Source organism: Asterias rubens, chromosome 22 (assembly GCF_902459465.1).
Source record: "Asterias rubens chromosome 22, eAstRub1.3, whole genome shotgun sequence".
Lineage (NCBI taxonomy): Eukaryota > Metazoa > Echinodermata > Asteroidea > Forcipulatida > Asteriidae > Asterias > Asterias rubens.
In genome coordinates this window covers 150,430-176,599 of record NC_047083.1, presented here as the reverse complement: position 1 = coordinate 176,599, position 26,170 = coordinate 150,430, and the positions used below count along the sequence as shown (strand labels likewise).

The 26,170-nt window shown below is 36.1% G+C and overlaps 5 protein-coding genes across 6 annotated transcripts; 1 reads left to right on the top strand and 4 right to left on the bottom strand.

Moving 5' to 3' along the window:
* Positions 1-275: 275 nt before the first annotated feature.
* LOC117305307 (troponin T, cardiac muscle isoforms-like) lies at positions 276-6,742 on the bottom strand. 2 transcript variants are annotated; one of them, XM_033790163.1, is made up of 12 exons: positions 6,610-6,742; positions 5,633-5,680; positions 5,409-5,439; positions 4,727-4,843; positions 3,985-4,170; positions 3,643-3,739; positions 3,070-3,188; positions 2,510-2,556; positions 2,359-2,385; positions 2,101-2,140; positions 1,849-1,965; positions 276-1,026 (listed from the first exon to the last, which is right to left on the bottom strand). In XM_033790163.1, exons 2-12 carry the CDS (start codon positions 5,647-5,649, stop codon positions 1,009-1,011), a joined length of 816 nt encoding a protein of 271 aa, XP_033646054.1. In that variant the 5' UTR covers positions 5,650-5,680; positions 6,610-6,742; the 3' UTR covers positions 276-1,008. The 2 variants fall into 2 exon arrangements, with proteins under 2 accessions (XP_033646054.1, XP_033646053.1); XM_033790162.1 differs by having other exon boundaries at positions 276-448.
* Positions 6,743-7,552: 810 nt separating this feature from the next.
* On the top strand, positions 7,553-14,293 carry LOC117305199 (trichohyalin-like). Its single transcript, XM_033790014.1, has 16 exons — positions 7,553-7,671; positions 8,665-8,770; positions 8,895-8,979; positions 10,141-10,154; positions 10,321-10,381; positions 10,551-10,667; positions 10,873-10,950; positions 11,096-11,209; positions 11,516-11,668; positions 11,870-11,938; positions 12,200-12,243; positions 12,520-12,558; positions 12,690-12,738; positions 13,177-13,302; positions 13,712-13,860; positions 14,117-14,293. Exons 2-16 carry the CDS (start codon positions 8,685-8,687, stop codon positions 14,217-14,219), a joined length of 1,287 nt encoding a protein of 428 aa, XP_033645905.1. The 5' UTR covers positions 7,553-7,671; positions 8,665-8,684; the 3' UTR covers positions 14,220-14,293.
* An 888-nt stretch (positions 14,294-15,181) lies between these two features.
* LOC117305200 lies at positions 15,182-17,958 on the bottom strand. The gene is made up of 3 exons (XM_033790015.1): positions 17,599-17,958; positions 16,576-16,745; positions 15,182-16,180 (listed from the first exon to the last, which is right to left on the bottom strand). The coding sequence occupies exons 1-3, from the start codon at positions 17,625-17,627 to the stop codon at positions 15,858-15,860; spliced, it is 522 nt and encodes a 173-aa protein (XP_033645906.1). The 5' UTR covers positions 17,628-17,958; the 3' UTR covers positions 15,182-15,857.
* An 856-nt stretch (positions 17,959-18,814) lies between these two features.
* LOC117304927 (methyltransferase-like protein 27) lies at positions 18,815-21,919 on the bottom strand. The gene is made up of 6 exons (XM_033789565.1): positions 21,836-21,919; positions 21,038-21,215; positions 20,747-20,869; positions 20,448-20,586; positions 20,029-20,121; positions 18,815-19,343 (listed from the first exon to the last, which is right to left on the bottom strand). The coding sequence occupies exons 2-6, from the start codon at positions 21,167-21,169 to the stop codon at positions 19,147-19,149; spliced, it is 684 nt and encodes a 227-aa protein (XP_033645456.1). The 5' UTR covers positions 21,170-21,215; positions 21,836-21,919; the 3' UTR covers positions 18,815-19,146.
* A 1,167-nt stretch (positions 21,920-23,086) lies between these two features.
* Positions 23,087-26,103, bottom strand: LOC117305208 (protein C11orf74 homolog). Its single transcript, XM_033790026.1, has 6 exons — positions 25,953-26,103; positions 25,192-25,361; positions 24,709-24,863; positions 24,543-24,614; positions 23,894-24,268; positions 23,087-23,662 (listed from the first exon to the last, which is right to left on the bottom strand). The coding sequence occupies exons 2-6, from the start codon at positions 25,331-25,333 to the stop codon at positions 23,543-23,545; spliced, it is 864 nt and encodes a 287-aa protein (XP_033645917.1). The 5' UTR covers positions 25,334-25,361; positions 25,953-26,103; the 3' UTR covers positions 23,087-23,542.
* Between the last annotated feature and the right edge of the window lie 67 nt (positions 26,104-26,170).

The following is a 26,170-nucleotide window of genomic DNA, read 5'->3' as shown; positions in this document are numbered from 1 at the left end:
GAAATTACAACAGAGTGAACATTTCAAGTCGTCTTGAACAGTTGTTGAATTTTTACTGACTTGTTAGAAGAGGCCCTGAAATTAGAATACAGTAATAACATTAACAATACAGATGAAGGTTTTGGGTTAAACAAGTAGAGAGTTTATGTTAAGATTGTTTGTCGTCTAGTGAGATCAAGACTGCATTTTGAAAACTTTTATTGCCGTTTGCGTAATAATGGAATTTTACTTCAAATGTTGCGGAAGATTCGCAAATTGGCGTCCAGTGACGCTTTGATTGTGTTCCAGGAAAACTTCTTCTATCCAGTAGTTTTGGTTTCATGTTGGTCGACACAATTTCGAAAGTAAAACTTAAACAATATACCACGTGATACACTGCAAAGCACCCCTTTGGTTGCTACTGAGCCAATCACTTGGTCAGATCAATAGTCTGAGCCCGATCCAAACCCTGCGGAGAGGGAGATGAAACGAAGGAATGCACAATATTAACAATTGAAGCTTAGATACCAGACAATATAATGCAAACTATTTTGTGAAAGTTTCATATCTTTTAATTGTCAAGCGTTCTAAAATCCTAACACAATCTGGTAAATTTGTTGCCAAGTTTTGAAAATACGATCAATGGTTCTTTGTAGTAAGATGGAAGTTTGCAGAAAGTTGTTTAAAAATAGCAACCCAAACAAACATTTTTTATAAATACAAGTTGTATCTGTATTACTGCAACAGTGAAGACTTCTAATATTAAGTTTCCTCCCCGAAATAACACTTATCAAAAGGTGTGTTTAACAATGAAAAAGGCCCTCTGGTTTTATTTTTAAAGCATTACAACCAAAAGGCTGAACACACGGTTCTAATCTACATTGGTTACAAATTAATTTAAACGTTCTGCTGTTGAGGTTTATTCGATCATGCAGCAGATATTCAATAGGCAAGATGGCGGGAAAGCAAACTTAATTTGGCGCCAAAACCTCATTTGATGCTCAAGTTCTTTCAGAATCTCCGTTAATGTTAGCCTTCGTCATCCTCCTGTATAAATAAAGAATGGGTAATATTTGACATGCTTGTTAAGCGCGTGTTATGGCAGGGTTTTACTTGTTTAGTTCTAATTGTTGTGTGTTCGAGCCATTTTTATGCCTCTTTATTCAACCTTTTTTCATTAACAGTGTTAGCATAAAAGGGGGAAACGCATTCGTCTTGTACGTGTCTGTCTTGCTGGGGTCAAGTCGGACTCGGGACAGTTATTTGAGTTGCGTTTAATGTCAGTTTGCCATAAACGTAATATTATTTGGCTAAATTGTTAACACCTTCTGCATTGATCTAATACTTCATAATATCACTCAGGTATAGGTATTAATGAAGAGTATGTTTTAGTCTTGAGATCTTTCTATTAACGGGGCCGGGTGTCATGCCTGTGACGTCAGCACATTAGTCATACAAAACTAGTTTTTCTTCCAATTAAATCTGACAGTTATTGGTTGAGCACGATTCAATTTGCTTTGATCCTACATAATATCAAAATCACAGCCATTTTGAGCTCCCTAAAAACCTCTCGGGTCAGAATTGACTTGGAGTCAGGGTCTCGTGAAATATTTCTGGGTCAGATTGACCCAAACCGATTTAACAATAATAATGGGATGTTAACTTGGATTGTGCATCAGTTTGACCCATTTCTACGTTTCATTGGCACAGATTGTGGGTCACACTGACCCTTAAATGGGTCAGACCCCATGGGACCCGGAATCATAGTCAATTCTGACCTGGGAGTTTTTAGAGTTTGGTATCATTTCGAGACTTCATTCATTCTTAGATTCTTGCTGGTTTTTATTCATCACACAACACGTGACTTACCGGGGTTTTCTTCTCAGAGCCTCCCCCAAACATCCCAGATCGACCTTTGACCCCACCGGAAGACATTATAGAACCGGCTTCTGCGTCCATCTGCATCTTCGTCTTATGGTCGTGCTCCTGGATTTAAGAATCCAACAAAACAAAATGGAAGTCAAGATAGGACTCTGTCGTTTTTAGTTTTAAGAAGCTGTACTTCCAGTTTCAGTTTTCATGTAGCGAAAGGGTCGTGAATATTCATGAATGGTTTCTTACCTGAGGTTTGAATACGCCTCCATCTTTGAACTTGTGTACACTGAAAAACGATGTGAAAATATATGAACGTCAACAAGAACGTATACATTGATATTTCTTTGTGTCCCTGTCATTCTTTCGCCATGTCACGTGACTATTATGATTTCTTATTTATTTATTAATCTTTAAGTGTTGTCATTTTTTTGGTACTTGTTTTCTTGTCGTGTTGTCAACAAAATGTCATTGTCGTTGTCACCGACTGTCACTTAGTGTACTCACGTTCCAGCAGCCTCAGCAGAATGTGGCCTGCGGAGGAATAAAAACAACAACAAAAACGATAAGAACATTTAATTGTAATGAACGAAATATGCCACAAATTATTGAGGAAAACGACATTTTATGGAAATAAATACAAGCTAGTACTACTTACTCTTTGACCTTGGTTAAATCTGCGATGCGTTGAAGCAGTTCAGTATGCTGAAAATAAAATTAAAAAAACCTCAAATTACTCAATGATATCCATTGATTGATTTTGTCATTTATTTTTGAAATAAATCCGTTTGATCCCCTCGTATGACGTCACATGCGCGTTTATACTGTCTGCATGCATGGTTTGCATGCCATTTTGAGAGTCAAATGTTGCAAGTATTATGAAGAGCCTGTGAACGCGAGTGCGTCACCTTAAAATTAGCACTGAATATAAAACATATAGGCCTACACGGGGGATATAATAATTGACGCCCAAAATGGAGCAACCAAGATGTATTGAGGTGATGATGTCAATTGACCAATATATGTTGTTCTAGTAAATGAAATCCAAATCCAAACGTCCATAACATTTATAATTAATACTAGATGTAATTGTTTTATATCTTCGGTATATGTTTATTGCCTTCCTTGATTTTCTTATTTTAATCTGTTATAGCGCCTTGAGCGTTTTTTTTTTTGAAGGCGGATTTTGACGCTAAATTATTAAAACTTATATCTTACATCATACACCTGGCGTTTCTTGCGACATTTCATATCAAAGATATCAGCATAGATGTTACTCAGTCTCTGAAGAAGGTTGCGTGCTATCTCACGAATCTTCTCTTCAGCAGTGCTTCCTCCTAAATAGCATAAATGGTTATAGTAATCGGGTTTAGGTCGGTTGAACTGAATAAAGGTTTTCAAAAATGGTTTAAGATTCAGTTATCATTGTCGACGAATTTAATAGATGATTGTTTAATTTGCACAATGCCCCAGGGATTAAGAATCGGCCAATAAAGAAGGTCGTGTGTTCGAATTCCTCCGAGTAAATGCCTGTGGTTTTAGTTCACAGAAATTGGAAGGTCGGCCTATACTAAGGATACAATGCTTACACACATCGGTGTAAGAGTAAAACCAAATTGTCCCCGAAGTTTTACTTTCTTGTAGATCTCAGATTTTGGTTTTTAAGAACAAGGTGTAATAGGGAGGGGGTTTTACGGTGATTTTTTACATTTTAAAGATTGTTCACACAACTTGTATTTTCTTAAATCAAATTTTGACTGGTTGTGAAAATAAAACATGTTTCTTATTTACCGATTGATAGAGGTTGGATCCGTTCCCTCATCGCTGCCTCTTTCTCTTTCTCAAGTTCTTCCTGGGACTTCTTGGGTTTTTTCTTCGGCTCTTCCTTCTACAGAAAGTTAAAAAATACCCTCTTTTTGTTTACAACAAAGTCAACAACAAAGTCAACTTCGTTTTAAATTAAAATGGGTTCCAATGTGAGATTTGTATCATATTGAATGTTACTTATTGACACGTTGACTCTTATAGTATGAGCACACATTTAGACAATGAGGCTATCCTATTTGGTGATCTTAATCTGATCCCCTTTTGTGTCGTTAAAAAATGCAGATGAAACAATGAAATAGCACTTGCCTCAACAATGATGGCATGATAAGCATCCGGATTGTGCATTGCCTTGAGGCTAGCTTCTCTCTCCTTCTTCTTCATTTCTAACATCTCCTTCCGTTTTTGTTTCTCTACTTTCTCCTTTTCTCGTCTCTCTGCTTCATATTGTTCCCGTAGTTTTTGTTCCTCAGCTTGCTGAGCACGACGTGCATCCTGACAAGAAAAATAACAGTTTGAAAATTAAGCACCAATTTAAAATAATTTGTATAGGCATTACGCTGAGTTTTTTGTATGCAAGTCGCCAGACAGAAGGCCTGAAGGCCACTCTTAGGTGTGGGCTACAATTTTGTCCAGGGGTCTTTGCCACCTTCTCCTGGGGCTGAAACAGGGTTACCCCCTTTACGGTCCATATGGATGTCCTTTCTATTGCATTCATGGCGAGGTTTTGCTAAGCGAGGTTGGACAAAATCTGTACACGGAAAGCCATAAACTGCAATAGGCACTGTTTCTAACAATGTTACGCAATAATATTCAAACGTTGTGTTGAATTTTATTGGAAACAAAAGCAGCCAATCATGGGGGGGGGGGGGGTATTATTTAATTGAAATGTTGCAGAAGATACTTGAATTTTGTTAAAACTTCGAGTGTTTAAAATAACATTCGGCGGTTCTTGCCAACCATGCGCGGTTTCTTGATCAACAGTGGACAGTTCTATCCACCACTACATTATGTCATCCACTTCCTTTGATTTGAGTAATTTAAACTTTACCCTTTTAGCGCGAAGTTCTTGAAGTTCTTTCGCCTTTTCTTCACTCTTTCTACGAATCTCATCTCGAGCTTCAATTAATTCCATCTTGAGCTCCTCTTTCCTTTTCTCTTCTCTTTCCTAACATTAAAAAGAAACAAACAAAATGTTTAGTAGGGTTTGAAACTTTGCATGGTGGAAATACGATATAGAAAGGTTTGCGGTAACACCAAAAGGTTCACAATTATGTTGATATTGTCATGTTATTCTCGGATCTATTTTTGCATCGGGGACAAATGATATAAACTAGTTTTAACCCTACACGAGACATTATGTAATAGCAATGAACAGTTATACAGAGCTTATACACATCGGTATAAACAAAATATAGTCCTATTCTTTGTTATCACGAAAAAGTGTTCCTTATTTAGTTGCGATACCATAGAGGAGGGTTATAACGTTATCACAACTATTCCTTATTGTGAACAAGCACACTTCATTTCTTGAAGTTTTCAGAAAACTTCTTGTCCAAAAGCTTTATTTCTCAGAGGTGATATCCAGCGCTTCTTGGAACTGTTCGTCTTAGATAAAGTATCGTGATGTAGGCCTAGCATGATTTAGATGTAAATAAATTTTGCAAAGCGTTTGATTCCGATGATATTTATTGTGAATGTTATTAAAGATTCAAGGTCCTTTTTGTTCTTACCTTAATTACTGCCATGGTTTCAGACTCTTCACTAATAGGATCAAAAGAAATAGTTCAGAATTATTATTAGACGTTAGAATAACACGTCGACGGTTGAAGCCCATAAATATATTATCACATGTTGTCTATTATTTTTATGTTAAATCCATGTACCAATCCTGAATACCATAATAATATAATTAATTTTGTTTAAATATTCATACAAATTATTTTATTATTTTTACCTTTCTGGTGCTGCCATCTTGAGGTTGTTTTATTATCTTCCCGTAAAACTGTGGTTACAAAATAATAGTACAATTTTAAGAAAAGACCCAATTCAGAGGTTTCCTACACTGATCGACGATGTATTTTGGGGAGGTTCTAATCAAAATTTATTGTAAAATCCAGCCCAACTTTGTGTACATAGTCTTAATAAAAGCACATAATATAAACCCATCATAAATTAATGTCAAATTTTTTAAAGAAAGTGTTGGCGACTTTGACAACGTTCAACACGAGTATATAAACACAGTTGAACCCCTTTAAGGTTGGCTTAACCATTATAGCAGCAAGAGCGGGTCCTTGCTCTATGGCATAACTAAGCCCCTTATTTGGGCTTCAAAATGTGTACGGTTACATGTGCTGTTGAAATTACAGAGATGAATAGTATTCGCTGTTGAGTTACCAGAGGGGCAATGGCATGGCCTTGTGGAGCTTTTGGCGTCAGTTGTTGCCAGGACGAAATAATATAAATTAAAGAGAATAAGTCTATTTTTATGTTTTCTATTAAGAACAAAATAGGCTATGTTACTTTGTAAATCTTCATGCCTGTATACATAATGAATTACTAAAAAATTAATTGTACAAAAATAAATGCGTGACTGTTTTTAAGATTTAAAATTTTAATATTGTTTTTTGAAACAGCAATCTAAAAGTAAAATTGATGAGGAGGTTTTATTGTATGAAGACGTTTTCAATGTTTTCTCTATACAATAAAATAAAGGCTCAAATTAATAATTTTCTCCATTATGAAAATATTGGCTCGTCTTGTTGAACAAGTTTTTTGATTTGTCTCTCATAATTTTTGCCCATAGTAAAACCATGGTATTATTATGGAGGCCCTCCTATACGGTGTTACCATAGTCATCATTAACTCTCCTCAATAATTAACATTAAATGCCTGAACTTGTCTTAATTAAATTGGAAAAGTTTTAGTTTTTACCTTTCTTCTGGAGCGGAATAACTCTTCTTGAACTTCAACCCGTATCCTTGGCAGACCAGCAGCAAGACGAGATGAAACGATCTTCACTTTCCTCTTCTTTCTTGATCTTCACGGAGGGACCTTGTTATCATCATCTTAGACATACTTGTCATTCCTTACAACTACGTCATAATTGGCCAAACGGGCTGATACTGGTTATATTATTATATGCTGCCCTCTACTGGTTAAAAAAGGCAAGTGAAGTGCCTTTTGTGGTGCCAGATGCAACTGTGTCCGCCATGCAATACTGTCCGCTCCGGACACTTTTGCATATGCAATCGTGTCCGGGGCTATGCAAAAACCGTCCTGTGTGGACATGACTGTACGCGCGTAAACGGGCGTGCATGCACTTGACCTACGTATTAATATGCAGCATGAATATTCAAGTATTTTATGATTGCAGCGAATGTCCATTAAAAAAATTGCGAAGGTGTTCCGTCGACCAAGGACGTTTACTACTGCAAGGTCGGTTTTGCACGGGGCGGACACAACTGCATATGCAACTGTGTCCGGGCGGACACAATTGCATTATGCAGCAGCGTCCGGGCGGACACGATTGCATATGCAAAACCGTCCGGCAGACATTATTGCATAGAGGACATAATTGCATACGACACCCGGTATGGTTGTACCATATATATAGCTATGTACATCATTATTTCATTTGGTGTATTCTAACGAGCAAGTTTTCTTTTCAGAGATACTGAATAATGTGACTACTTTTTGTGACAATTTTGGACCTACAATAAGCACAATAAGTAAACAGACGAACGCAACTTTTGATACGGTCCCTTACAAAGCTGGAATGTAAAGTTCACTAAGTATTTGTTTGTTTGAGGTCAACACACGAAATGTCAATAAAACGAATCCTAGCTGGTGTCCGCCAATCAAAGGGAATTACTCCACGATCGATATGGAACCAGTGATTGTGTGAAGTACCCAGATTTGTGTGAAAACAGTTCGCGACTACTTGTGGATTCGCAAAGTTCCGAGTTTATTTGAACCCAGAAAACAGCTTTTAAGGTAAATATGCATCATGTTTTAATGGTATATGTTGTGAGTTGGTTGATGTATTGTAAATTTAGGATGATTTGTGGTATTGTTAATCTGAAACTTTTGATGCCAACACTTTCCTTTGACGAGTATTTTTGACGTAGTGCACCCCTTTCTGGCAGGTGGTGTGCGCGGTGTGTGGGCGTCGCGTCACGGCGGGCAAGTTGGACTGTAAACAAGGCTGAAAGCTCGGACTTATTATATTAGATTCGAGCTGGCTAGGTCTGGGGTGGTGCGGAAATGGTTCAATTGTCCCCCAAAAGGCATTTAAAATTGATTGAGAAGTGAAGCTTCCGCTCCATATTGTTGGTACGGCTGTTTCTTTTAACAATATATCGATAATTATTCAGTATTTTTACACTACAGTGTTTAAAATTAAATACGTTTTAATAATTAATTAATAGTTTTTAAACTTTGTATAATATGGGATTGTTAAAATTTTTATTTGATTTTGAAAGTTAACGACAGAAATATTATGCGCATTTGGAACTCCGTTTTATCATAAATGTAAAGTATAACATTTAAAATCGGCCTATTAATAATTTAATGTACTATTAATTATTATATCTGTGTTTCAGATTATCATATTGATGTTGAAAGGATTGTTGACATAAGCTGTTGCCTGTCATTTCATCTGTATGTTTAATATTAATAGCAAAGCAAAGGGTGTTAATTGCGAGGATCTTAACTGTCCTTATTTATGTAACTAAGGGAGGTATCTTGCTCCCCCTCCCAATAATTGATGTCTGACTGTATATATTCTTTATATTGGTTTTCATGCTTCATGGAATTTTCTGTATACAATTTTTGGCTGTTTTCTCAACAAGTAGGCCTAGACAAGAGTTGATGTGTTGAACTGAAACTCACACAGGTGACTGTTATTAAATTCTTTATGATAATGTTGTTTACAAATTAGTCTTGACAAAATCCAAAGAATGACTCTACCTCTAATAATTTGAACAGGTCGTTAGTTAATAAACATTATGATGGCTGATGATGAACGTGCTCGTCGTCGTGAGGAGCGTCGTCGTCGGAGACAGGAAGAAAAAGAACAAGACGATAGAGAATTGTAAGTATTGGTTACCATGGTGATGATTAATTCTTTTTCAGATTTGTTATTAATTCAATGTTAAGTTACAAATCCAAATGTGTTTTTTTAAAAGAAGAAAAAAAATCCTTTTTTAATTTTCAAGAGCTGCCTCAAAGGAGAATGTGACTGTGATAAAAACTTCTTATCATAGTTCCCGTCAAAATGGATCCGAAATGGAAGTGAAGTTGGTAAGTTTGGAGAATTTGTTTTTTTCTTAGTTGTTAAATTGTTGGCAAAGAAGTGTTAACACTTTTTTTAAGCCTGCTTATGTACTGGAAGTTTAAAATGTTAGGTTTCTGATATCCCTCATAATGTACATGTAACCAGTTATAAATCATGAATGTTCATTACTTTGTCAGCAGAATAGCGACCAATCAAGTGAGGAGGAAGAAAATTCAGTTGGAAGTGTAAACTCGGGTCAACTTGTAGGTCAAAGTTCAGACTTTGCACGAACATTTTTATTACTAATACTAACACATACAGTGAGTGTTTAGTTGAATATTGTGGCATTTCAAGACATTTTCATTGGGAATACATTGTTTTCTTGTAAACATTTCTTTCAAAGTGACGCGTTTTTGTGCATCTCAAACATTATTAACAAACTCCACACATTTTCTTTTATGCATAATATATTTCGTGTGTAGCTGGTTAAGTACTGTGATGTCTTTCCCATTCACTTTTTCAAAAAATGTTTTGGTTGAAGTTACCGATGCTTTTAATGTTGTTGTTTATAGATCTATACATTTTGCATTTCTTGCAGTGTTTTGTGGTGTTAGAGGAGTCTTAGATAGTAATAGTTGTACATTTGAAATCATTTGTTATCAGTTCAATCAATTATCCCATCCCATCCTTAAAATAGAAATAAACTCTTGTTTCTTTGAAAGCAGGCTGCTTTAAATGTCTTTGAAATAAATTTTATAGGGTATGCATAACATTGATAAGTTTTGATCTTGTGCACAGTTATTAGGCAATTTTCAGATAATCATAGTGAAAATTAGTTGAAAAATCTTTGCCCCGAAATGTGTCAGATTTTGAGAAAAGATTGAAAGAATTAGCCTTCAAAAGCAGTGGTGAGCAGGGGTTTTCCACAATTTACTTTTGAATCTGATGACTTATCAAATTTGCAAATAAAAAAAGAAGTTGTTTTTGTATGTAAGGTCCCAATGAGTGCGTGAACACTGGTCTTTTACAATAGCCGAAATTAGCTGTGTGTTTGAAACTGAAAATGTGCTTTGAACAACACGAATGAAACATTTTGTTTTAAACAGAAATTTACTCTCTTCTTTGTTTCATTTTGAAAGGTTTTGAAATTAACAATTTGTTTCTGTTTCTTTCTTCTCTTATTCCAGAAAAGGACGACAGAGTAAGTTTTACTTTTACTTTCAGAAATGTTTTTTTCGTTGGAATATCTTGGTTACATAAATAATAGTCATTAGTGAGAATGAAAGATATTATTCAGAGTTTAATAGTAAATAAGTTTGTTTTTCAATTAAATTCAAGTTGATGATTTTCTGTTTTTTTTCCTTCAGGATCACCCTTGAGAGGTCAGATGATAAATCTGATATCAATGAAGCAGAAAGAAAAGCTGAGGTGAATATGACAATTTAAAAAAGTGGATTACTATCTCAAATTTTGTGTAAAAAACTATTTAAAAAACTAAACTGAAACACTCATTTTCAGGAGGTCAAACTTATCACCAAATTTGAATTGATGTTCAAATTTAAGTTTAAATCGATGAGATTTACTGTCGATGTTTCAGGAGCTTCGTCTGAAACGTGAGCATGAACAAGAAGAGCGTTACAGAGAACAGAGGGAGGAAATTCGCTTGAGTAGACAGCAGGGTGAACTGGAACGGCAAGAGCTTGAGGAAAGGAGGGTGCGTTGCTATTTTTATAAACATTTGATTTTCATCTTTTACTCTTAGTTTATAAAAACAATCATGTGTTTCAAAATTATTGTTTTTATACTGATTGCTACTATATTTTCTTGATCAATGTTCTCCCTGATGTTACCTGTAATTGTAATGTTACAAGAGTAAAGTCTGAGAGTTAAGACAAGATTTCTGTGTGTTTTTCTTTCAGGAGCGTCGTCGACGTAAACACGAAGAAGACGAGCAGCGTCAGAAACAGGAGGAGGAAGAAAGACTTGCTCGCGAAGCGGTGAGATAAGAAAACTTTCTCTGTCTAAATTATCTGTTGATGTGCTTATTTGTTTCTTGAGTTAATATTATTGTTAATTCTCATGGTGAACTCTTTCCTTTGAATCTGGACTTGATCAAGATTTACTTTATATTTCTGACTAAAGGAGGATGCTAAGAAGCTTCGTGAAGAGATTCAAAAACGTCGTCAAGAAGCCGAGGAGAAACGTCGAAATATCCAGAATTCCTTGGAGTATGTTCAACCCATGTACAGCATCTCGGTAAGGACAAACACTTTGTTCAATTCCAAACATTCAGCTAAATTTACTTTTAAAATGATTATTTATTTACAGAAAATAGAATTAGCTGTTGCAAACAACATACAACAAAAAGCCAGATGGTATAAATGCAACAATAGTTAATGGCCTGATGTTTTGACCCTAGCAGAGTCTCTCTCGAAAGCTTAACAACAACATGACTCTGTTAGAGTTGAATTGTCGTCAGGCCTCAACTAATTATTTACAGTTTAGGGTTTGTTTGAGCTGAGGTGGATTTCTTAATCTATGTTTAATTGTTGAATATTTCAGGACAGTATTTTCCAAGCTGAGAAGGAACGAGACATGACACCTGAGGAGCTTGCTTATCATAAGGAGACGATTCTTGATGAACGTGTCCCTCCCCTCAGCGTCTCTTCTCATACCAGTATGGAACGCCTCAAGGAACTTGCCTTAAATCTTCAGGTAAAGGCAACCGTGGAACACTCTGTATATTAAGTAGTGTTTAAAGCTTTGCCTGGTGTGGTTAATATGATAGGAATTAACTATAAATAATAAACTTGTTTCCATTTCCTTCCCTTGAAGTAAATCCATTTTTGAAGTTTAAGTTGCGAATGATAATGAAGAACTGATTTAATACTGTATTGGCATTTATCCTCTCTCTAGGCCAAGCTGGTTGAAGTATATGAAGTAAAGTTTGACTTGATGAAACGTAGAAAACGTCAAGATTATGATGTGAGTATATTACCGAAGCTTGTCTCCATTTCACTAACTCTGCCTTATTCCTACTATTATATACCATTATTTTGTATGATATCGGCACATGAGATATAATGTAAAATAGAAATAAATGTTGTTGATTTGAACTAAAATTTTCAAGGGACTGAGATGATGAATGCTTGACACTAATTCCAACTTCTCTTGGATAATATTTATGAGGAATTAGGCTCAAACTGTCTTATATTAATGAGGATAATTTTCTTAATTTGTTTTTAGTTGGTCGAGTTGCAGCAACGCATAGCCGACTTGAGTAAAGTGGCGTAAGTATAGTTAATGACTGAGAAAACTAGAAGATGAATAAAATAACAGTTGAAACAATTTTATTTGTAAATTAAGTGTATAAAACGTATATAAAGTGTGCCTCATAAGTTTGATTTGGGTATATAGCCCAAATCAGTAACATGAAGCTCTCACCTTGAAAGGGCCATCTGGCCATTTGATGTTAGGCGATCTCACAGTAAAGAAAACAATATTAAAGCTGGTTATACTACACCAAAATTAAGACCCTGAAACGTTTGTTGTTAATCTTTTTGCAGTACTCCCAAGAAGCCTATTGTGATCACCATAGATACTGGGTGAGTAGAAACAGTGTAATGTTGAGATTTTTACGATTTTACAGTTAACTTGTAGATCTTGGTTATTTGGTAGTCACATTATTTGAAATAATCGTGCCAATAATTCATGTTTGCTTTCGTTTTCTTTGTAGACATGTGAGCAAGATCAAGGAGAAAGGATTCTTTGTTGAAGACAAAAAGGTATTTTTGGGATTAGACTCCTTCCTTGCATATAAACTTTCTCTCCAAACCCATCTCTTCCAGAAGAGTAGTTTGGCTTAGTTTTATATATTGTTTTGGTATTGAAAGTTGTTATGCTGTTTGGATTATTGCTTTATTATTATTTTAAAGTCTGTGTTTCTTTCCGTGCCATGAGCCTCAAGGTTTGACATTTATTAGACATTATAAGTATTCTTCTTCTTCTTTTTCTTCTTATTATTGTAATGTCACAAACCCAAATAGTGTCTCACAAAGGTCAAAGGAACACCTGTCATTAGCTGAGAGTTGTACACACATGGTACGTTTCCATTGATTGACCTCGACAGTGGCGGCCAGTGAGGGAGTCTTTTGTAAAAATTAAAATTTGGTGTTATGATTTTCTCAAGATTAACATGGTTTTTCAATGTTTTTTGTTTCTAGCCTGCGAAGAAGTCTTTCTTACAAGAGCGTAATGAGGGTATAGCAGCAAGCGGAGGAGTTCAAGGTCGTCTAAATATGTTCCAGACAAAGATTGGACATGGAGAGGACCAGACTGACATCAAAAGGGTGAGTGAGGGTCGTTAAATTATTACAGAAGAGTTGGAGACGTTTGGGCGGTCCGTTTTCACAGTTCTCGCCAGTTGTGCGTGTGCTAAGACCAATGCGTGCAATACTGAGCATCCGGCTCACGCTCTGAGTCTCAAAAAAAATATCGTTATGTCTTCTGCCGCCAGCATCTCTTGGGCTGTGGTTTTGTGTCACAACCACAACATTAATAATTGTGTATTTTAAAAATGTTGATCAAAGTTAAAAATTATATATACCTGGTCTGTCTGGGTGTGTATGGTTTTTATTAATTTTTTCTGCCTTTTGTAATTTTTGATAGTTGTGGTGCTTTTTAAACTTGTGTGAGCAATGTATTTCTTCTTTTTGGAGATTAATCAAGTTTCTTATGTCTTAATTTGATTCTTCTCAGTCTTCTGGAAAGTCATCCTGGAAAGCACCGGCTTATGATAAGTGCATCATCTGTAACAAGAATGTGTACACTCTGGAACGTCTTGAAGTAGCTAAGAAGTTATACCACAAGCAATGCTTCAAATGTGAACACTGCAAGAAGGTTACAAGGTACAGTTGTTGAGTCAACTTTTTGATGGCCTAGAATAGGGGAGAATTTAGAGCTTTTTTTATATTATAATTTGTTCAAAAATGGTTGGGGAACAAAAAATCTCTGATTGTTTAAGTAACTTATTCTGCCACACCAATGTCAACATCCTGTTTAAGAGTTATATAATAGTCTTGGGTTAAATCGTTTAAAATCTTTTAAGGGTACTAAATCTGAGGTGTATGATTTAACATTTTTTACTTTATTTTTCTCCATCAGTTTGTCCAACTATGCCTTGTTTAATGGCAAGGTTTACTGCAAGCAACATCAGCGTAAAGTGGAACGAGAGAGCTTGCAACAAGGTGTTTCTGCTCGGCCATAATTGATTGGTTTAGAATGAACAGGCGTCTGGTTAGGAAGTCTGTGACTGTAATAGATCATCTTACTAAGTTACTGGTACTAAACACTAGGTTTTGCATTTGTGCTGATCAGTTGAACTTATTTTACCAGGAGTCTTTGGTCATTTGTTGGATTTATGCAAAATATTTAATCGGAGATCTTTGACTTTGAACTATTAGATATTTACTCTGCATCATGTACTTTAGATTTTTAAATACTTTTTCTCATACTTGAAGTATCAAGTACTAAAGTCAATATTATCTGCCAGCAAACTTGAATCCTTGATTCTGATTGGTGGGTCCATAGCAACAGAGTGAGATATTAACCTATTTTACATGGCTGATGTGATGTGGGTTTGCATTTTGGAATCTACGCATCAAATTTGCTTGGAAATTAATTTGGTATGATGTGAGCAGAGCAAATCTGCTGGAATGCATGCTCACTTATGAGATAACTAATATTTTTCTAGTTCCTGATGTAACTCTATATTTTTCTTATAATCTTTATAGATTTAACGGCTGAGAATGGACCAAAGTTGTTTTTATTTTTTAGAGAGCTAGGTAGTTTTGCAAAAAACATAAATCTTGCAGTTTTCTTGAAATTATTGAAAGATTTGGGGTTGAACAAAGACAAATTTACTAGACTAGATTTGAATTCACGGTGCTCTACCAACAAGCTATCTATGTTATTGAAAGATGAAAGTTTGTGAAAACATTCCATTTTTTTATAATGGAAAAATATATTTCATATGTATATTCTATTCCCCTGCATTTGGCTAAAAAGATGTGGACGAGACTTGATCTTTAGTAACTCTTGACTTTTTATTTGATAAATCAACTCTATAATTTCACAAATCCAACTTTACTTGTGTTTAAACTTTCTAGAAATATAACTTATTAAAACCTGCATTCCTGAAATTAAAGTCTTTGAACAAGCCATATTTGGACCATTTCCAAAAATCCTTGGGAAATTCCTTGGGACATAGTTGTCTCAAAAGTTTAAGGCATGTTGCTGATTTTAAAGCTTCATTAATTACATTTCTTATATTTTCATAAATATTTTTGTAGTTTTGTATTGTTTTGTACTAAAACCAAAGCTTAATTTTATAATCCATTGTACTTAAGAAGCAAGATCTAAATAAAGCAGTGCATTTAGAACAATTATTTTCTTGGTAGACTCCGAATGTACATTTAAAAATGTTTTGTCTTTTGTATCATAATTTATAGATAAACTCAAATTAAGAGACAGAATCAATGACGTGAAATCAAAATTAATGATTTTTACTCTAATATAAATAAGAAATGGCATGTAAAATACTCAAATTGTGGCTTAAACTGTGTCAAACGCTGATAACAATGAAACATTCTGTTTCAAAAACGTTATGAAGAGTAACTTGAAATGTCTGATGATAAATAATTACGAACTAGAAATTCAAGCGATAAAATGTGTTCAACTACCCATATATTGGGCCAATTATAAAGTGTTCAACTTCTGTAAAAATTTAATAACTTTTGTTAGGGGGGTGGGGTGATGGTTTTGAGTTTTTAAATTGATGTTTTTCTAGGACCACCAGTATTGTTCTTTTACGTGGTCATTAATGGACTCATAATTTGTTTGGGGTTTATTCCTCGCATTGGATTGTATTGGCCGACCCATCCTGGTTGACCTCTGACATCATCTTCTTAGCCGGTATGACCTCATCAGGTTGAATCGTCTCTAAAGGTCTCTTACGATTCTCAGTCTCGTTATCTTCCAAACTGCTGGGTTGCTCATCTACAACCTCATCTTCTTGTGTCTTGACTTCTTCGACATGAAGAGCATCTTCAAGTAGCTCATCGTCAAGCTCTTGAGTGTCGTGGTCCAGGGGTGCCTCGGGTGATTCAGATTCGTCTGCAGGAGAGTTGAGGTCAGGAACTTCTGCATCATCATCATTCTGGGCTGCTTCTAAGATAGACAGACAATAAGAAGGGAAAAAAATCATTATTTTGCTCTCGCCATGAAAATATAACTGAGACAAACACCAAACCAACACACCTTTGTTCTGTGTTGTATCAGAAGTTTCTGGTAAAATTAGCCACAGGCTATAACTGTACTTTTCTTCATCTGGTACTTAATGCCTCGAATTGATCCACGGCACGCACAGCAAATGTTGTGGTGCCCTGCACTGTGCTTTTACTCGTAGAAGTGCCCCTTAGGCCTTAGCAAAGGAAAACAGTTGTGCCCCTTCAACTTAAAGAGGGAAGTTCAATGCCTGGTTTTAAACGATGTATTGCATGAGATGGATTTGGGACAATGGCAAAAATAAGTTTGCTCGAGTTCTGAACTTTGACCTTGCCTACCTGTAACTTTGCTCTCTGATTTTGGTGTTGCCATGGTAGCTGCATCTGATGAGCTAGGGATTTCCTTGGCTGCCTCCGGCATGTTGGGCTCTGTGGTATTGTTGCTTGCAGTGTCTGGGAGATCACCGATTGGTGGTTCTACGATGGATGTGGGATCCAATGACGCAGCCCTGAGGACATGGATGAATTTATTTATTACAATCTGATATGGATGCAGTTTAATTGTCTGAGCCTAGGTAGGCTAGTTGTTAGCATGCCTTTTTACTCTTCATCAAGTTTCAAGAACCGCCATCGCTACACATTTGTGTAGGTTTTAACTTCAATTCAAACTTAAAACCTCTTCAGAAAGTAGAGTTGTGTTTGATATTGAAAATTTAAGACCACACAACAACGCAAATTTCAGAATAGAATGGTAACAAGTAAGAGGACTCTTCCCTGTCTGTGGCTGTGTGTGTGTAGGCCTAAGTAAAAATAAATATCACTAAATAAAAATAAACTCGAGCCCGGGCCTAGTAAGTACTACTACTCTAGTACGTAGTAGTAGTGGTGCATCAAGCATGTCAAGGTCGTTACAAAAGATGTGGTTTTCATGGATGGTTGGTTGAACTTGTACAGTTGTTTGTAGGATGTATGTTGGACTCATGATCATCATGACCATGTCATGTTGTTCAACATGTTCAATTTCAATGTCATACTCATACCAAAGTGAAACTCTGACTTCCACATGTTGCACTACACAAGTGAAGTCTACAGACAGTGAACAGTCATGACACTATTTATAACCAGCATGTTGACATTTTATTGTCATTATTTTTATTTAAAGCAAACTGATTTAAAGCCTGAACTTAAGTCATCCATGATATTTTAATCAGCAAAGGAAGGGGTCCTTTCCAAGTTTTATAAACTGGCCAAATTCAATTGCTCATCATATGATCATTGCTCATGAGACACGGTCATGACATTATTTAGCAATAGTTTTATTAAGCATGATGGTTTTATGAAATGGAAATGGAAATAACCTACCTTGATGTTGCACGTGTCTTTTTTGCCATTTTTGCCTGTGGTGTCTGTCACTGTTATAGAATAGAAGTCAAATGTGGGACTGGAAATACCGCAGATCAAAATGCAAATGGCAGAGTTGTCGAGGATTTTGTATTTTCTTTTGGTTCGATCACATTCACTGACTCGGCGACTGTCTGTACAACACACACTCCCTACACTGCGTACACACTTGCTGCACTGAGTTTTATTGAGTTAGATTAGAGACTGAGTGGATGATGAGTCCCGATTTTAGGTCAAAACCTCTGAACTTGTTAAAGCTGAAGTAGGCCTACGTTTTTTTTTTACTGAAACAGCTACAAAATGTAGTTCAACGAGTAGACGCGTCCACCACCAAGAATAATTTTCACACAAAAATCTACTCACTTTTATACAATGCAGTTTCGCGCGTTGAACTATAAGGTCACGCGAAGGTCAAATTATTGACCAATTAGCTTCGGGCAATTATTACAGATAGCCAATCAAGTTCCGTGAAAACGCGAGAAGATTTGCATACGTTCATAGGCTAAACTTTGTGAAATCGTCTGCAGCAAATAATTTAACAAACACGGTTCTCTCTTCTTGTGCGTAATAGTTAGATGTTTATTTTGAGCGGACAATATAATAATATTAATAATGTGCTCACTTTAGATAAACAAAATTAGTAATCAAAACATTTTTGTACACAAAAAATAATGTTGTGCGTAGCTGAACAAAGGTGTGCGTAGCTGAATTTGTTATGTTGACATGGTCGTACAATAGCCCACCTTGTTGAGCTGTTAATGGCTCCGCTTTTAACATCGGTCTCATCACTGTCAGTTGACAGTGATGAGACCGATGTTTATAAGCGGAGCCATCAACAGCTCAACAAGGTGGGCTAGGTCGTACAATTACGTTTACCTTTTAAATTGCCCTTTTTCGGACCATCGGCTTTAGAGGGCAAAACACATAAAAGAAAACACACCGTTTATCGGCCATAGTAAGTGCGTTTAGTCGAAATATTGGCCTATCCATCCAATTTTGTGTTAATATTTCTTTGTTTTATTCTATGCCAGTTCCTGCCACTATAGACCCAATGGTATTAATTTCTTCATTTTAGTTAGAACTGCCCCCTCCCCTGGAGGTTCTGTTGTGCCCCCCCAAAAAAAAAAAAAAAATAAATAAATAAATAAATAAAAAATCAAATTTACAATAGATATTATTGTATCTCCTCCAATTCTAAGCCAATTATCTGAAAAGCCTTTATCTAAAACAATCTCCTCTAAAGTTGAAACACATAATCCCTTTGTGGTTTGTCATGATTACCAATCTATGCCTCGCCTATAGTAGTTGCATGACAAATTACGTTTTAATCAACTTAATCGTTATCTTAAGCTTCATGATAACCAGTTTTGTGCATGAATTATGTGCATGAATTTTGTGCGTTTATGGTACATGTATACATACACACCCGTCTGGAGGACACAGCGCCCTCATTGTCCTGAAAATACTCCATCAACATCCGAACTGACTGAATCATCATCTATTATTCAATTATACTAGGCGAATGGTGTACATGTCAGCTCGTCCAACTTTTCGAATAAGGGAAATGTCGACCTTGTCGACCAACTCCCATGTACCATCTTGAATGAAACCCTCAATCACTTGTTTCATCTCAGTCATAGTGTCGATGTGTTCCTGTGGGTCGCCGTCCATCATGGCCCAGCTCAGAGTAAAAACCATAAAACCACCTGTACACATCAGTAAAAAGAAAAAGCTTTTCAACTTATGTTATCGTCTATGGCCCACTTTCATTAATAGCAGAAAAAAACTGCACAGGCGGCACCAGTTGCAACAATGTAAACTTTATGGAATTTTGTTTAACCAGCCTTTCGATACTTTCGGGAACGCAGTAGTGGCATCAGATGTCAGTTCGTCGTTTGTGGCGCGGCACGATCATAAGTAGGGGTACGTCATATTAATGCAGACTGATAATATTGTAGATACAGTTTCCGAGAATTAGGCCAATCTGCAAAAAAGGATCTGCATTGTGCAAGGTCTGTCAATGGGTTGATTGCACGCTATTTTGTGCTTTGATGGTACGTAACGGTGGCCGCCGACTTCTGATCCTCGCAGCTGATCGCAACACGCATTATTAATGAGAATGTTCAATTTTCTCTCTTGATCATGTTGTGTAGAACAAATTTGAGCATAAATAATTATTGTTTGATTGAATGCGTTTCCTGTGTTATTACCCACTTTTGTGGCCATTTTGGGAAAAGTTCACTCATAGATTACGGTACCTCCTCAAACATAGCAAAGGACGTCACAAACCGGGTCTCGCCAAAACCCGACAAAAAGTTCTGACACTGAACCCAATGGTCAAATTATGTAAATTCGCCTTTTAAAAGAAATAAAATAAGTGGTGTCTTATACCTTTTTTGAGAATTCTGTTCCATTCATCGAATACGTCTGCTTTCAGGTGACCGATCGATAACGCTCCAACGCAGGTCAGCGCACTATAATAATCTAGAAAAACGGAAGGGGAAAAAAACATACATTAAAAAATGCGGCATGGTGCGGATCTCAAAATAATTATGAATGAAGGAACGGTTTTGTGCAATGGCATCGGTTCGAACAAAAATGCGTTTCTTTGTTAAAGTCATAAATTATTTATCGTATCAAGATGTCCAGAACCCCCCCCCCCCCCCCCCCCAGTTCAACAAGTATAGGCCTGCATGTTTTCCCTATTATGAGTGGTCATTTTTTCATGTAACAATAATTTAATAAACTTCTTAAGAAAATTTATCGTAATAGTCATGTATGGTGTCATTATGTCAAGAAAACCGGAGTACCGTCATCAACTCCTTTAATCTTGTTTTTGCCGAGACGATCACAAATGAGCCTTTCGTAGACTCCTTTCGAGGCGCTGATGTCCAAACATTGCTGTGAAAAGTCTACGCCATCGATCCGCTTGAAACCAAGTTTAGCTAGCTGAGTGACGTAGGAGTTGGGGGAAAAAGTGAATAAGAACTGTAAATAATCTCAGCATCAATTGAATAGAGTAACGTGTTAGTGCTCACACTCAACACTGAGAGTTTTATTGTTTGTATGCTCAATATTAATGCACATTTTTATTAATAAAGGTCCATACCTCTTGTCCCACTCTTCCAGTTCCTGCACAAAGGTCCAAGATGAGGGCGCTTTTATCTGACAGCACTTTATTTAGAGCTTCTGCGGTGAGTGCGGGGCCGTTGTAATTAGCGTTGTCCAGATGCTTCAGTATGAATAATAATTATTAAAAAGTTTCAAAGTCCATTTTTGTTCAAGAAAATGTTAGATAAAATAATACTGGCATTAAATAATTAATAAGTCATTACCGTAAATAATCCCCGAAGACATTATCATTTACTATTATTAGCCCTAGAATGCCAAACTTCAATACCTTGTCATAGTCCTTCGCCCAACCGTCGTAAAATTTATGAATATCGTCTTGAAAGTCTTTATTCAAGGCAGTAGCGTGAAGTATGTGCATAGCTGCGTCCAGGTTCTCTGCCACCGGTACTTGTGTCGCCATGTTTTCTCTCCTGGTGGCTTCTAGAACACGATCGAACTTGATTTATCTGGAAAACAAACCCCAAAACATTGGCTTATTTATTCGTAGATTTTGAAAGGGACAGTTGTGTTAGAATTGGCATCTTGCAGTTTTTAATAAACACACACCCTAACTAACATACTCGCTTAAAACTCTTAAAATTCGGTGGTAAAGAAAATTAAGAGAACAAAAAATGAGCGCTTTATTCTGTCATGCGATTTATCAGTTTCCAATTTTTCAGAATTTTTCTTATAACTTCCTTCCTTGAACCATGCAAATTTCTTGAAAGAATCACGAAGTCTTCATTGTGTCCAATAGTTTCGTGTTTCTGTAAACCTCATCAGTAACATAATTATGTGAGAGGCTCTTGAACAACGGGGATCCTGGAACCCGCAAGCCATCTTTAAGAATTAGCACATTCGTCACACGGCATTTTTATATCTCAAAATTGTGTACACATTTTTAAGAATCATTATGAGCTATAAATCAAAACAAGGTATGTTTTAATGTAATTGACCACTTGTGTCAGTTGACATTGTTATCCCTTATCGAAAAAACTTCTTTGATTCGTATTAAATTGTTATAGTTTTTTGTGTTAGGGACTGAGCGTGACTATCATCCTCCGATGGTGTAACTTTGGGTACTTACGTTCTTTTGCAAAAGCTGTGATGACTCCAATCCAACACCTATAAGTCACTCGGCAATGGAGTGTTGAACCAAAGTGGCCAAGTTGTTCCCTCAAACGGAATAAACCCAAAGATAAAGTTTGGTCAACCCCTTCCAAGTTACAATAACAACATGCTGATCTGGTTTCAACTGGTGTTTGAATCGAACTTTGGATCATTAGCAAATAAACAAACCATTATTGACTTTACAACTTGTTTAGCAAAGTGTATGTTTTAGATAATTAGATTGATATGGGATTGTAATTTTTTGTTTTTTGTTTTTTTGTGCATGGGGTCGCGTTTGACCATGTTTGACCAGGGATGGATTCCATGGTTTGACGAAACAACTACAGGAATTCTCTCCGAAGAGCCAAGACTTGTGGACAGGGCTGGGGTACATGTAATAGCGAAACAGCTCCCCTATGTAGATTTTTTTGTCAATAGAGTCCAAGCCGTTGCATTGAGAATGTTAGCGGATCGGACACGGGGAAAGACTAGCCCAGGTAGGACTATTCCATTTCATACAACGTGACACTCTCTTATCAGTAGAGACAACCCCATGACAAGATAAGAACATAAATAAGTGGAACAAAACATGAAACCGAATGTTGTTTCTCATAAATGTATTTCCCCCTCAAAGAACTTCACCACACTACAGGCTTGTTATAATAAATACATGTTTAAATAAAGACTGGCAAAGCTAAAAGAAACAATTCGGGCTCTCCTAAATAACTGAATATTTATTCCCTTATCAGTGTTTGGACGCCACTACAACAGATGAATTCAGGTAATCCTATGACATTCTAACCATTTTACAAAGTTGTTATACCTGCTCAGTCCATTCCAGATTATGTGGCATGTTGCGCGTGACCATCCTCCCCACAATAATTCATCTTGTTCAGGAACGAGTACCATACCACACCCTAAATTCCTGTAAAGAATTCATTATAGGTTCACATACAGTGAAACATCAGCAGCCATCATAATTTGAAATGGTGTTTGAAGCCTTGTATGGTGTGAAATAATATAAACACTCAAGTGAATAGTAACCTTGCAGAACAATGTGTAATAATATCTCTTTTGAGGGAGTGTTGGCTCTAAAAAGAGTATATACACTATAAATACTTTTTTTGAGTAATAACGTGTTTTGGGGGTCATGTAGTTAACAGATTGTGTAATGAGAATTTATCACAACATGGGGGTTTGTGTTTCCCCATGATAAATGTGGTCCTATTTAGCTTTGGAATTGGGGGAGTGCCTCATGAAGATGTGCAGCAAGTCAGTTTTTAGAAAACACAGTTATAGAAAACCGCTTTTTCGGTGGTGTTTTTTTCTCGGGTAATAAACAAAAACTCCAAATGGCTGACCTGCTAAATATTGAAAAGAAATCTGAAGTTTAGTGGTCTGAAAACATGTTTGATAGCTTTTCAAGAGGAGGGACTTGAAGCAAAATATTGAGTTTTTTAAAAATATTTAACCATTAGTATTGTTTTCTATGAGTATGTAGTGTGGTGCACCCCTGACAGTCAGCCTCCAAAACAGTTGATGTTGCGCCCTCTATTGGTGACTGTTACAAAAAGAACCCCATAACTTTTCTGAAATACTTGAGGAAGCACCGAGTATACAATGCTCATTCAATTATATATATACATACATGTAAAACACTTAAGTCAGTTTTCAATTTTAAAATTTAGCAACTTGGCTTCCAGCCAGGGGGTGTATGGTTCGAGTCCCATTTAGGCGTCAAGACTACATTATCATAATCAAAATCTTTATCCATCGAGAAAGGCTGTACTTCATCTGTAGAAATCTGAAGAAGAAAATTGATAAGCAAACAAATAATATTGTTTAAAATTGAAAAAGTATCAACAATTACATTTAAATGACAATTTTTAATGATGTAAAACTGTTGAGTAAGATCTCCAAACCAAACATGTGTTGTTTAAAATTTAACAAGTATAATTAATTACATTTATATGACAATTAATAATGATGCGCAATATGAACAAAATTAAGTAACATCTTTTAAACTAGCTAGTACCTCAAGATTGACTTTAGACTGCTCTAAATTATCCACATCTTGGTTCATCTTTGTTGACATCTTGAGCCGAGTTTCATGAATTGCATCATCTGATAAGGAGGAGAGTCTTCCATCTTTCTCATCCTCAGCTTCACCTGGGAGGGTCCTCATATCATGACCTTCTTGAAGCTCAAGATGCATCACTGGGGATTCCCCTTCAGCATCTTCTTCTACTTCTCTTACAATGTCTTTGGAAAGTTTCAATGGTATCTTAGATGAATCTTCATTGAGGAAAAATGAAGACTCGTAAGGAGATGCTTCCAGTTCTTCATCAGCACTATTCGTATTTTGTAAGTCATCTTCACTAAGTTCTGCATCATCTACAAAGTTATCCACCTGCCATTTTAAGATAAAACAAACCAATAATTTGCAATTTGGGGCCACTCAAAAAGTGGATTACCATTTCTGGCATATTATTAGACTTATTTATTTATTTTTTGTTACACACCCAAAACCACAATTAAGAGTCAATATTGAATAAGAAGCAACAATAACTAAGAAGCAATAACAAAAAAGAAGGTACTTCAGAAAGACTCTGCTAGGGTCAAAGCATCAGGTCATTAAACTTTTGTTTTGTTCAAAAAGATGTATAGTTTATAAGATTATGTACCTGAACAAATTTGTGTCCGGAAACCGGATCCATTGAGCTCCGTGCTGGAGCAAAATATCCGTCATCGAGTTCCTAAGAATAAAAAAGGAAACAAAAAATTGTTAAAAAAATAAACATTGACTATCTATTCTGTATCGCCCCTAAAAAGTAAGGAAGTTAAACTTGCTTCTATTTCAATTTCTTCCTCAATGTTGACATGTGTTCTTTGGTCATCTTCCTTAGAGGCTTCTGTCTCTGAACGTTGAATCTCTGTTGTTGCTTTTTTGTCGCTTCGTTGTAACATTTTTTGCATCATTTGGGCTTGGTGCGCTGCAACATCTTCTGTCGAATATAAAACAAAAATTATTACATATTATTGACTGGACAGAGACTAGCTATTGTATTGTTAGTCAAATTATGACGAGTGTCGAATGAATGATACCAGCCATTGTTTGTAACTGTATTCTGTCGGCTTTTTGTACTTTTTAGAAATTTGTTGTTATTATTTATTGGCATTAAAAACACATACAAACAAAATGTTTCCACAGATGAAAAAGCAACATTGAGTATTAAAAAAACAACATTGAGTGATCAAATCTGTCCGAAATTTATTTGTAAAAAATATAAAATAAAAGAGCAGAAGACCAGAAGGTAGATCCAGGAATCTAACCTTTCTTAAGAGAAACAAAACATCCCATAAAATCCTCATAGCTTTGTTCTTGGTTGCTAAGAACAGTTTCTATGGCAGTCTCCATGTGATGTTCAATCAATGTGTTGGTTTCATTTTCTTGGTCATGATTGCCAGCTGCCATTGTTGGTTTGTCACCCAAGATGCAATACCTAAAATAAAACAGCAAATGATACAATGAGTTTCAGTAAGAGTGGTGGATTAGCAAGACCAGATTAGAATACGCAAACAAGTTTCATCCCCCCAAAACTGCAGACTACAGTTTAATAGTGGCAATGCCATTGGTGCTGCTGGTATCATTATTTTGTCTGTGGTGTTTAAAGAAGTCATTGCGTATTCTAATCTAATCTTGGTAATCCACCACTTGTTTTTAAAAGTAAACCAACCTTAATAGACCTATGTGATTATCGCAAAACTTCTTTACTAACTAACTCAACTGACCTAACACCAACAGTTTTCTGAATTTGAATGAACACATAAATAAAACACTAGTCGGTCGACACAAATTTCTCCTTCTTGAAAGTTTCAATGGAACATCACAAGCAGACAAAAAAAAAAGAAGACAAAAAATGTTGAAATTTACAGAAACTTGTCACAATATTATTCGTATCACTATTTTTATTCTGTTGAGTGCTGTTGGTGTTGCCAAGTTTCATTTTTTTACTTTATTTGTTCATTCGAAAACTCGAGTTTTCGGCAACTGCTTGATAATGAAAGACCAGGAATGGAGGAAAACACATTACCTGTCTGTCAGTGTATGTAAGTGGTCAGTGTCACTATTTTGACAGCTCGTCGGCCGCTGATGTTATTGTTATTGCTAAAATCGCTAAAGCGTAACGACAATGTTTCATGTCAACACAGTAAAACGATCATCTAGGAAGGTATCTAGGAATGTGTCATGGGCGTCGCCATCTTGTGTCCTCGTTCAAACAATAGTTTTCTTGTAGCTTTATATATCAAG

Excerpts from the sequence above, each read along its gene's own strand:
- LOC117305307 (XM_033790162.1), bottom strand. Across the intron at positions 2,141-2,358 it reads TCTGCTGAGGCTGCTGGAAC|TGTACACAAGTTCAAAGATG; the intron begins GTGAGTACACTA and ends ATCGTTTTTCAG. Across the intron at positions 1,966-2,100 it reads GAGGCGTATTCAAACCTCAG|GAGCACGACCATAAGACGAA; the intron begins GTAAGAAACCAT and ends TCTTAAATCCAG.
- LOC117305199 (XM_033790014.1), top strand. The coding sequence starts at position 8,685 with ATGATGGCTGATGATGAACGTGCTCGTCGTCGTGAGGAGCGTCGTCGT. Across the intron at positions 12,244-12,519 it reads GCCGACTTGAGTAAAGTGGC|TACTCCCAAGAAGCCTATTG; the intron begins GTAAGTATAGTT and ends ATCTTTTTGCAG. Across the intron at positions 12,739-13,176 it reads TCTTTGTTGAAGACAAAAAG|CCTGCGAAGAAGTCTTTCTT; the intron begins GTATTTTTGGGA and ends TTTTGTTTCTAG.
- LOC117305200 (XM_033790015.1), bottom strand. The coding sequence starts at position 17,627 with ATGGCAAAAAAGACACGTGCAACATCAAG. Across the intron at positions 16,746-17,598 it reads AAGACACGTGCAACATCAAG|GGCTGCGTCATTGGATCCCA; the intron begins GTAGGTTATTTC and ends CCATGTCCTCAG. Across the intron at positions 16,181-16,575 it reads ATCAGAGAGCAAAGTTACAG|AAGCAGCCCAGAATGATGAT; the intron begins GTAGGCAAGGTC and ends TGTCTATCTTAG.
- LOC117304927 (XM_033789565.1), bottom strand. The coding sequence starts at position 21,169 with ATGGCGACACAAGTACCGGTGGCAGAGAACCTGGACGCAGCTATGCAC. Across the intron at positions 20,870-21,037 it reads GGGCGAAGGACTATGACAAG|CATCTGGACAACGCTAATTA; the intron begins GTATTGAAGTTT and ends TTCATACTGAAG. Across the intron at positions 20,122-20,447 it reads GATTAAAGGAGTTGATGACG|ATTATTATAGTGCGCTGACC; the intron begins GTACTCCGGTTT and ends CCGTTTTTCTAG.
- LOC117305208 (XM_033790026.1), bottom strand. The coding sequence starts at position 25,333 with ATGGCAGCTGGCAATCATGACCAAGAAAATGAAACCAACACATTGATT. Across the intron at positions 24,615-24,708 it reads AGGAAGAAATTGAAATAGAA|GAACTCGATGACGGATATTT; the intron begins GCAAGTTTAACT and ends TTTTATTCTTAG. Across the intron at positions 24,269-24,542 it reads CCGGACACAAATTTGTTCAG|GTGGATAACTTTGTAGATGA; the intron begins GTACATAATCTT and ends TTAAAATGGCAG.